Source organism: Ostrinia furnacalis, unplaced genomic scaffold, assembly GCF_004193835.3.
Source record: "Ostrinia furnacalis isolate ACB-3 unplaced genomic scaffold, ASM419383v2 OfSCF7590, whole genome shotgun sequence".
Classification (NCBI taxonomy): Eukaryota; Metazoa; Arthropoda; class Insecta; order Lepidoptera; family Crambidae; genus Ostrinia; species Ostrinia furnacalis.
The window spans coordinates 619386-631316 of record NW_021137829.1 but is presented as its reverse complement, the minus strand read 5'-3'; the positions used below and the strand labels follow the sequence as shown (position 1 = coordinate 631316).

Below are 11931 nucleotides of genomic sequence, written 5' to 3'. Positions count from 1 at the left end.
TTATTCTAAAAAATAAGGTAAATATTATTTAATACCCCAAAACTGCGATCCGATTGCATTTTGGCCTGACCGAATGGAAATAGTATTAAGGCCCAGTTTTTTGATTCGTAGTTAAAATAACCAATGGTCAAATTTGACAGATGTCAAATGACAAGTGGTTAAATATCAGAAAAAAATGTTTTTCGAACAATGGTTAGCTCGACTTTTAATACATTTTTTAACTATTAGTTAACATTTTGTTAATATTTAACCATTAGTAGCAAAATTTAACAATTTGTTATTTTAACTATGAATCAAAAAACTGGGCCTAAGTAAGTCATTTATTTTAACTCGCGCCTCTCCAATGCCAACCTGAGCCGTTGGCTGGCATTCAAACGTCTGATTTACAACTCTTATCTTTTTCATGCGCCACCAAAATAATCTGTATTGCTATGTTATTTATTTTTGTGTTGCCTTTTAAAAAAAAAGTTGCGGGATTTCTGCACAAAATCAAATAGGTGTATTATCTATAGCCGATTGAAAAGATTTCAAACACTTTGATCATTATGTAATAAATGTAATTAAATACCTAGGTATCAATTAGTATGAATTTAAAACATTAGAGACATAAAATACCTGCAGTATACCACATAAAATAAAACTTAAATTGTACTTAAGTAGGAAGGTACTTAACATTCTCAGCACCATTTTCAAGAACTGTAGATTAGATACTATTAGGTTGTAGGTACTACTTAGTATAATACCTTGAACGGAAACCTAGAATCAGGAGTTTGTTGATGTCATCTCCATTGATTCAATGGGTTTCAACTGGGATTCAACCTTTTAAGTAGGCTCTAATCGTACAGAGGATAAGCATATAAATGTAGGATGTGGTAGGTACTACACACCACACAGAGCATAAGTAATAATAAGTACATAATTATATTAAACAAATTATTTACTCACGTATCTATTTAGCCTACATAGAACAAAAAATAGCATTTCTGCGACAGTAGTTTTGGGATCTTGACAGTGCCCGATTAATGCCCGTTTTCACCATCAGTCCCTAATTTTATGTGACCACCTATGACAACAAAATTCCAGTTATTTGTTACCATAGGGGTCACTTAAAAATTAGGGATTGATGGTGAAAACGGGCATATATCCCAAGTAGCAATTGGTATTAATGGCAAAATCTTACTTGTCTTAACTCTATCTAAATTTACACTTAAGCTAAAACCAAATAAACTTAGGATAGAGATTTCTCTCTTTAAGAGTTTATATTCTTCACCGAGCACTACTTAAGCAAATTAAGAATATCCAAAACCAAGTTAAGTATTCTTGAGATAATTTGGTCTTAAGTTATTCTTAGCTTAAGTTAAAAAAAACTTATTTTACTAAATTATGATTTTTTGTATGCTCACTTTAATACTAAATAGTATAGATGAAGTATTATTTAAGTGTTGCAAAGGAAATAAAGTATTCGTAGATTTACTTAGGACTCTTTAAAGACCATTGTCCTAGAAATAGTTTTCTGAAGATTAAGTTAATTACTTTTTTACTAGAATTAATACATTTTGAGAAAAAATACACTTAACGGGACGATTTCGATAAAACAGGATCACGCCTATTAATTCAAAGTAATGCATGTAATCTTTATAAGTAAATTATGCTATTATAAGTAAACTCCAAATATGATTTACTAAAATATTGTCTAAAATATTTTCAAAATTGTATGGTAAAGTTGGGTACAACGTGATTATTATACAATGGAGTAGTTTCGTGATGTTGAAAACATTAGATTTAACTGAATGGAATTAAAATATAGACCAAATAAAAAGCCGGTGAAGTTATTTTTGAAATCCATCAAGAAATGGCTGAGAAATTAATTATTTAAATTACCTCCATATTTTTGCGTGGAATTAAACATAGGCGGTGCCGTAACGTCAGGCCACCTGTTCAAGTTTCAATCACCATGCTTACCACCTCTAACGCATTGTCGAGAGTGACACTATAATGTCAAAGTCTTCTTCTTATTTTTATATTATATGGTCAGGTCTTGGATATGTCAAAAAAGGTTACCTACACAATTTTACTAAGAAAGAATGTTGAGTGACCCTGACTGAAAAATTAAAAACTACTATAATTTAAAAAAAATGGATCTGTCAACAGCACTGGACCAGGGGTGATTTACTGTTTGTACCTACTCCGAATGACTGTCGTGAATATTTATTATGCGCAACTTTAGGGCCCTATAACTTTTGTATTTGTAAAGATATTTTCATGATTCTTTCACAGTTATTATTAGTTTTACTTATATTTTCAAGTTTTATTGAAAGAAAAACATTTTCCATTTAACGAACTAGGTGACAGTAGATACTTTAAAAAAATCTTAACATAATAAGTATCGAAAAATGTTTCTAATACTTGTAATCCACACTAATTTACGCATCTCATTTAATAAATTAGAAACACTGTATGATTAAATTTAACAAAATTACAAATTGTTAAAAGTTCCATAAAATCAATTAAACACTTTTCACAATAAAATACGTCATTTGTGTTCATAATACGGCAAAAATCATATGGCCGATATTCAATTAATTTAATTGCTTATCGCTGAGTGTAGCAATTACAGAGTTCAAAGAATACTTTACGAAATATGAGGTTGGTGCAATTTACCCACCAGTACAATATACCGAACTTTCCCCTATATGTTATAACAAAACTAAAAACGTAAAAACAATAAAAATCCTATTAGAACCATTTTCGACTTCCACACGGACAAAGTCAAAGGAGAAATCATGTAATTAATAAATAAGTTAGTAAATGAATTGTTCTCTACTGTATAGCAGCACCAATAATTTAGCAAGACTAAGACAGAATGAAGACTATTTAGTTTTAACTCAATAAAACTAAAGGTCTACTTGATACCACATGCACTTAAGTAATACTTCATCAAGTGAATTTTAAGTGAAAGTTAAATCTAATGTTTCTGAACGAATACTATGTAAAGTATAAATTGACGCAACTCTTACTTAACTAAACTTACAAATTCAAAATCTTCTATACTCTTGCTACATTAAGACAAATTAGAATTACTGCCATTATNGCGTCTTTCCGTTCTATACATGGCCAGAACGCACCCATAGGAAACTGCTCGTGTATATTTCGGAGTGCCTGTTTGTAAATCTGTGACTCCAAACTATACACGAATTTTGCGTACTGATCGTGTATAGTTTGGAGGAGCTTAGTAAAAAAAGTCATCTCCAAACTATACTCGATTAGTATCTACTACACCACTTACACTTGACTAGAGTGTGTTTAGTTGATATTGATTTAGTCTTAGATTTTATTAATCTAAGGATTTAGTAAAATTCAGTAAAATATGGAACTATATTTAAAATTACATTTATTTGATATTATTACATAAAATATTATTATTTTACTGAATCTATAATAAATCTAGATTTTTAATTTAATAAAAAGTGTCTTACATAGTTCTTCATGAAGTTAAATAAACCTTAGCTGTAAAAATAATTATTAGTCTTAAATAAGTATTCAAGATATCTTCAACTCTATTTCCTTGTCTACAGTCATACTTCTAGATATCTATTAGTACTTGTTTAGAAATTCTTAAAACTACACTCTTAATTAGGTTTTAAGTCTGCATTAAGCGTTGTCTTAACTGTGTCTCTTTGATTTCCAAAGGATTGTGCCCTTTTTTGCTTACCATTGTCTTGGGGGATAACTTCAAGATTTCTTGAGTGCGACTATTGTCTTGGCCAAGACAACGGCTGGAATTAGGCTACTAGTCTTCAAGATATCTTCAATGCCTTATGAAGATAATCTGTTGCTACTTGGGATAAGACTACTTACTTAATGATGCCCTAACAGTAACTTAAGTAATTAGTAAAATCTAAGCAATCCACACCGTGGTCTTTTTGGTGCCAACCAAAACGTGATGCCCTACTTACTTACCTAAGCATTAATTGCTTAATTCGGCACTGATCCCACACACCTGTATTGCATGTGTTCCTATTTTACTTACTTGTACCTTTTAGTTAATGGCAAAACACTAGAAATTCGGTAGGTATCTCGCTTCGATTCAACAATTCAGTCGTCAAGAGTTTTGCGCCAATTTGCATAGAAACGAGATCAGACAAGAGTCGCGAGTCGAAACCGAAATGAAATTCCGATTATACCGAGATTGGAAAGCATCGCGGCCTAATGCTCAGAAGAAAAGAAATTTAATTTTCTACGCGATGAAACTTCTACATCACTGCAATTTGGTATGCTCCCATTTAAATAATTCAGTACCGTCAAGGGACAGGCTTGACTGCCATTGTGGATTACTTAGGATGCGGAATAAGATGGGGTTTTTGTACAATTTTGATTTCATACCTCGATTAATCTACGAATGAAATGTATTTGCGCAAGGCTTAGGTACGAGTGGTTGCAAAATCAAGACACTTAGTATTAAATTGAACAAAGAACTTCCCTGGTTACCTTCACAACAAGCGTTAACAGTTTTAGCTAATACCTAAGTACCTATTAAAGTGTGACCCAAACCGATTATATCCAACCTGCATGCTCTGACTTTATAATAAGCTTGATTTATGACCATAAACGAATTAGTAAATGGTATTCTGTAGTTAGGAGATTACTGCGCTTTATGGCTTAAATAAATCTTGATGCATACCTATTTCTAACTTCATACCCCCTTACTAATAAAACTTACACGCTCGTTGAACAGTGTTTTAAAGTGACGTTCAGTATGGAAATGTCATTTTAAAACAGTGTTCAACAACTGTGTAACTTTTTATTAGTAAGGGGGTTAGAGAATAACTATTCAAATAAAACTTTTATATTAGAAATAAATTAAATTCTCGAGAGCGCACCTACGGGTTGCATATTTACATGGAAAAACATGTAACAGAGAGTAGGTACCTACTACCTACTAACAACATAAGTAATTAATCCATTAATTGTTGTTATAATACACCATAATTAAATTAATTTAACAATGTGATACAAACGACCATCTTTATAATAAGAACAAAAAATAAATGCATTTTTACACCAACAATCTAAATGCATTTACCTACTTAGTTGTTTAGGTGTAATAAATCTTAAACATACAATAATATTTCTACCGGTCAATATCTTTCAGTTTTAAAGTCATATTAAATCCAATTAATCGACGGGTCATTAAGCAAAAGCGCCATATTTTAAAGATTAATTAATCTATTGAAAATACAAGTGGGATTCTGCAATTTTTTAGCAATTAGTGACATCTAATGGCCCTGCCTCGCTAACGACGCGATCCGTATGAGCATATTAAGGGCATTATTGATTAACATTAATTGATTTTAACCCGTCACTGAGTAAGGGAATCTGGCTTTATAAAAGTGATTGATGAAAATATGGGTTATTCTGATAGGTATTTAAGGTACTAAGTGCATGGGCCTTTCTTCGACTGGATACCAAATACAAAACTAAATTGCCGTGGGGAAGGACCTTAAAATTAATGAACCTTTAATTGATGATTTTTAATGAAAATAACCATAATAACTTTCAGTCTAAATTATGAATATTAACTAGACGTAGAGTACAATGTATATACTACTGTATGTCAAACATGGGCAAAACATTTGTATATTTTTCCAAAAATGTTCAACACTAGACTTATCCAACTACGCTAAATCAAACATTTATTGTGTAATATTTACTTTTATTTGACTTACCTACCTACTTTTATAACTGGTTTGCACCGAATTATTACCGGGCCAAAAATCAATAACAACTTTGTGCGCAAAGCTGTGTTTATTTTGTTTTTTCTTAGTAAGTATACCTAAAAAAACTGTAGGTGTTAGGATTACCTATCTTGAATCTGATTAGCGGACTTCTTCGCGTATAGTTAAAAATATTTTTATATTATTAAAATAGACACATTTTAAAGTGCCTTTACAAAAATTCTAATAAAGTTAAACCCATCTACCCTGAAATCCCTGAATGCGGCTCTGTCTCAAAATTTGTTCTTGCTGTTACCTCTTTCTTAGTTAAGAAAAGTAGGTAGTTACCTACCACCTATTTTTCGTGTTAGGCAGATTTTTTATTCATGTTGAATATCCTTTAATTTTTATAGGTCAGTCTAAATTATAGATCAAGGTGCTAATGGTAGGTGATAATTATGCTACAAAGACGCAAAATTTAGCTGTTTGGTGTTAAAAATCTCAATATTTTTGACTGACTGTGCCAAACTCGTACTACCTGCTTTATTAAAAAAATATATTAATTTATCTGCTCTTCCGTCAAACTATAAGTCGGGTATTTGTTAAGCCAAAGCCGGGTTAGCCTTGACTCAGCCAAGCTTACACTTACTTAAGAACAGTTCGCACGTGTAATATCGCGTAGTCTTCGTGTGTACCCATCAGAGTTCAGATGTTCAAGATGTCAGGGCTGTGGATAATATTCTTGGTGCAGATCATATTGGTTGCTGGAGACTGTAAGTTATTTCAACGTTTTTTTAAGGTTAAAATCCGGCCGAAAGCATGTCGAGCCACGCGTATTGTAGGGTTTCGTAGTTGCCCGTCGTTACGTTCTTCTTCTAAGTCACTCTTAATGCTTTTTTCTACAGAATTATTATTAAGTTCGAAATTTTCTATTTAACGTTGAACGACTTATTACTTATTTTGAAATAACTGATCTATCACGTTATTTTTCTTAGAATTGCATGAGAATCATATTATTATAATAATATTATGTTTTTTTCTCGATTTTGGGGGGCAACGAATCCCTAAATCGGACCAATTTAAAGAACCCTTTCAACGATACCCCAAACGATGGGGTAGCCGATGAAAAAAAATCACGTTACATCCTAAAAAAAGAATTAAAACAATAAAAAAAGCTGAGCCGCGCAGCCGACCGGTAATGAGAGATTGTTCCAAGACACCGGGTAGGAATTTATTTGAGGTTTCTAAAGCTCAAAATAAACTTAAAATAAAGTAAATATTATTTGCACTTTAGTAACTCAGTGTACATTTTTTTTGTATGTACTTCGAGTTTTTTACCTCTAAGCATAACTATAAATAATATTGACACATCATGATGTAACGAACAAGAGATTAGTTCCTGTTTACTTACTTGGTAGAAAACCCATCTAGATAAAATAGGTGGGTTCGTTTAAACAACTAATTTTTTGGGAAAAATAGGCAGGTAGGTAAAAAAAATAAGTAAGTAAGTAGGTACTAAAAAGAAATTCAAATTAGGTATGTTCTATCTATAGAAAATGTAGAAAAAAGCTTTAGTCTTGAATGAGTCTTTCCCAGGTCCCAGTTCCACAGTTTAAGGCAGTTCTACAGGCTAACTTACCAGGGCCGGCTTTAACCTATTGGGGGCCCTAGGCATTTAAGAATCAAGGGGGCCCAATTTTTGAAAAAGGAAATTGTCAGCCTTACTTCTGTAACTGTTCATATTTTTTTATACGTTATTGTTCTTATTTGCATACGGGGTCCTCCTTGATTTTGGGGCACTGAGCACGTGTATGAGTGCCCAGTGGGAAGGAGGCGCATGCATCTTACCTTACATTTACGTTGCAAATTCGCACTTATTATAACAGTATCCTGCGCTGCCCGCATCCAGGCTCTTTCCGCGACCTTTACGAGATCGTCGGTCCACCTAGTAGGAGGTCTGTGGAAAACCTTGGAGGAGGCCTTTGTCCAGCAGTGGACGTCATTTGGCTGAAACGAACGATAACAGCATAAGTAACCACTGAGTTTATCTTATGTGCCGTCAAACGATTTATTATGTTCATTTACATCACGCTATCACCTTAGGCGATACTAAATCAATGGTAGTTTTCCTGTCATGTAGATAAGTGACATTTAAAACTATGAATTAGTTTAATAATGCAGTAGCTACTGTATCATTAGTTTGTCAGTATTATAACACCAGTTATTATGTTAATTTGCATTGATTAAAATCAGTAAAAAGTACCTAACTACTAAGCTATTGGATAAGTACTTACTTAGGACAGCTTTAATTGTAGGTACCGTAGGTATCTTCCATGTGTGGTAGGTACTATCTATTCACTTTATCCCCAATTCAATTCAAAATCATCTAGATTTCTCATCAATGCTTTGTAATAGGCAGAAAAAATAATAATAATTTGAGTATAAAATTATAAACCCTTCACCAATTACTTTTGCTCTTTGTATTTCTAATATTATCTGGTCTATTTGTTGTTCGGAATTGTTTTTACTCAACTTCAAAATTAAACTTTTCAGCGCCAAAATGCGAGAAGTCAGACACCGCATGCCTCGTGAATACTGCGCAAGAGACTGTGCCGGTGCTGACTCCTGGCCTACCAGACATCGGGGCGCCGTCCCTGGACCCGTTACACTTGGATAAAGTCACCGTGAACCTAGCAGGTCTGAATCTGCTTGTCAGGGACGCAAACATCAAGGGGTTGAGGAAGAGCGTTATCGACAAAATCGAGTAAGTTACCAAAATTGTAGCACTACTTAGGCTGAGTTGCACCATCTTACTTTAACTTTGACAAACGACAAAAATCTGTCAAACTCAATACAAAAAACACCGGTTACTGTTATTGTTACGGTTAAAATAAGGTGGTCCAACTCAGCCTTAGTCAGTAGTCTTTTTGTTCGTTATATATTTATTTATTTATTATTTATTTTATTTTGTACCCTATTGTTTTACGAAAAACATCAACGCCTGACCTTTTCTTTCGACTTCTCGGACACCAAATGCCTCAAGAAAAGGTTGCCTCTTGAAACATTTAGGTACTTATAAGTTGAAAACAAAAAACATCAGTATCATACTTGATCATAGAAAACTAGACTCAAATTCGGTTTGGTTCATAATATTGTCGCTGTTAATTTCCCCAATAAATTAATAAATTCATTATTTATATTTTCAGAGTGGACCGAAGCAAGAAGATTTTGGAGGTGAGGTACCACACAGACCTCGTGATGAAGAACAAATACAAGGCCTCGGGACAACTCCTCATTTTGCCCATTAGTGGTGATGGAGACATGACTTTGAAGCTGAGTAAGTTTTTTTTAACCCAATAAAATATTTAATGATTAAAAATTTCGTCTGATTTTTTTGATTTAATAACTAGTATTATGGACAAAGATACTATCATTTAACATTGAACTAGTGGAAACAGCAGTGATGTTTTTAACCTTAATGGGCTTACTAAAATCATCAGGATCTAGCTGGATGCTCATATTAAAATCGAATTTATAATCAAATTATTACTATTTCCCCTATATTACTAAGAACTGAGCGGCAATAATTCATTTTAACATAAAACCATTGCACTTTCAGAACATCTGCAGGTCGACATGACCATGCCGTTCGAATATGGGAAGAATGCAAACGGAGACACCATTTTAGATTTGAAGAGCTTCAGCCTGAAGTATGACGTCAGGGATAACGCACATTTCCATCTAACCAATCTGTTTAATGGAAACAAAGAATTGAGTAAGTATCTCCTATTACTTGATTAAGATCTCGATGAGCAAGGGGTGTTTGAATCTATTAAATGGATTACTAACGTCTCGGACCGAGCATTTAATCGATTGCTTCTTTGGAATGAAAAACATTTTTTTCCCTTTGGAAAATCCTCAACTCGTCAAATAGCACTTTTGGATTCCGCTGCCTTTAATATAAATTTTATGGTAAACTAGCTTTCCGCCCGCGGCTTCGCCCGCGTGGAATTTTGTCTGTCACAGAAAAACAATATCGCGCGCGTATTTACTCATCGTTTAGACCTGGACTACGAAAAACATTTTAAAACCAAAATCAGCTCAATCGGCCCAGTCGTTCTCGAGTTATAATCAGACTAACGAACATCAATTCATTTTTATTTATATAGATAGATATTATATAGATAGTTAGCGGCCGCCCGCGACTTCGTACGACTGGATCCCGTTTTACCCCCTTCATCTTTCTTTAGCGGTTAACTCCCGTTCCCGTGGGAATTTTGCATTATCCTGTTGTAACTAAGCTTTAAGTTTACTAAGGTACCTGCATGCCAAATTTCAAGCGTCTATCTTACGCAGTTTAGATTTTTTCATACATATGTTTTTTCCTGCTAACTCCCGTTCCCGTGGGAATTTTACGATATCCTGTTGTACCGAAGCTTTTAATTTACTAAGGTACCTGCATGCCAAATTTCAAGCGTCTATCTTACGCAGTTTAGATTTTTTCATACATATGTTTTTTCCCGGTAACTCCCGTTCCCGTGGGAATTTTACGATATCCTGTTGTACCTAAGCTTTAAGTTTACTAAGGTACCTGCACACCAAATTTCAAGCATCAAACTTAAGCGGTTTAGATTTTTCATACAAAAGGATTTTTCCGCTAATTCCCGTTCCCGTGGGAATTTCGGGAATTCCTTTCTTAGTGCACCTGTACGGTACCTAAACTACGTCCCTTCCAAATTTCAAGTGCCTACGTTTAGCCGATTAGGCTGTGCGTTGATCTGTCAGTCAGTCAGTCAGTTTCTCCTTTTATATATTTAGATTAGCTTAAAGAATGAAGAATGGTTACAGTCTTTTCATTAGAACTTGGTTTGATTGACAAGTCGGACATATTGTGCATTACGACAGTTAAATGCAATTAAATGCTGTTGAAACATTGCTAAAAAATAAAATAACTACTAGTCCCAGTTTGGTTAAGACTAACTCGTTTTTCAGAATGAAAAATTTTTCTCTAGGAAAGCCATGTCAGACAACTACGTTAATTTTAATGTAATTGTTACAAATGTAGGTACCAACTTTATTTTAACTCTAAAGACTAATTATAACGAGAATAAACCAACTATCGCGCGCTAATTTTAGTTCCTCAAAAAATACAGATTCTCAGATTTTAAAAAAATGCCCTGAGTGTGAACTAACACGTTAAAATCTTCTTTTTCCAGGTGACGCGATGTTGAATTTTATGAACACTAGTTGGAAAATTTTGACGGAAGAGTTTGGACTGCCCATCCTGACTGCCGGACATCAAGTCATATTTGACGCATTAAAGGCGTATATGGCTACACAGCCTATAGAAGAGTAATAAGTAACCAACGCCAATAGATTATAACAACAAGAAGTGATAAATATACCAAAACTAGACTATGCAATTTCAACTCTACGTTACATTGCATTATAATTTTACAATCGTTTTATAAAAACTTGTTCGCAAGATTTTTAATTTCTATTGGCGTAGTACCTACATATTATTATTTTAAGGTCTGATATAAAGTTATTATATTCAGTTAGAAAATAAGGCGAGGTTAATGTTGAGGTTAATAATGGTTTATTATTGTTACTATTTTTCAGCCACGGATCTACAAGCTTTTTAACCGGGACAATTTTTTGTGAATGCCGCCCGGGGCAAGCGCCCCGGTTTGCCCCCACCTAGATCCGTGCCTGATATTTTTATAATTTTTTATTTTTATTGCAAAAATCGACAGAAACAGAGTCTGTCATATGGGCTAGTGACGAAATTGTGCAATACTTACCTGCATTGAAAAAAATGAAGGCATAATAATTTATTGAATCTGCTCACTATTTAATGTTTTTGTAAATTTATTTTCGACTCCTCTACTTTCTTTCTATCTTCTTCTCTTTATCCGGAAGGCTATTTTAAATCATTAGAATTTTCAATAGCCTACGAATTCGCACTTTACAAATCAAATTAGTGTCCGACCGAAACTAGTTTTACGACCGAAACCGAAACCGAAAACGAATTTCGGCAACGGTGTCTATTTCGGCCGAAACCGAAACCGAAACTTCCTTACAAGGCTCATATTTTGACGGAAAAATAAAGAAATCGTTATTATAATCAGTCAGACTTTATTGTTTTCTCTTTGAATTGTATTAAAATTGAACTTATAAAGCGCCTTTTTACTCTAAAAGGTATCAAATTATGCAT

At 33.6% G+C, this 11931-nt stretch overlaps 1 protein-coding gene across 1 annotated transcript; it reads left to right on the top strand.

Annotated features, from left to right (window-relative positions):
• Positions 1 to 6307: 6307 nt before the first annotated feature.
• On the top strand, positions 6308 to 11537 carry LOC114365427 (circadian clock-controlled protein-like). The gene is made up of 5 exons (XM_028322005.1): positions 6308 to 6487; positions 8268 to 8478; positions 8921 to 9051; positions 9334 to 9489; positions 10931 to 11537. The coding sequence occupies exons 1-5, from the start codon at positions 6424 to 6426 to the stop codon at positions 11068 to 11070; spliced, it is 702 nt and encodes a 233-aa protein (XP_028177806.1). The 5' UTR covers positions 6308 to 6423; the 3' UTR covers positions 11071 to 11537.
• Positions 11538 to 11931: the final 394 nt, after the last annotated feature.

Coding starts and splice junctions, on each gene's coding strand:
- LOC114365427 (XM_028322005.1), top strand. CDS start 6,424: ATGTTCAAGATGTCAGGGCTGTGGATAATATTCTTGGTGCAGATCATA. Junction 9,052..9,333: donor AGACATGACTTTGAAGCTGA/GTAAGTTTTTTT, acceptor TTGCACTTTCAG/AACATCTGCAGGTCGACATG. Junction 9,490..10,930: donor TAATGGAAACAAAGAATTGA/GTAAGTATCTCC, acceptor TTCTTTTTCCAG/GTGACGCGATGTTGAATTTT.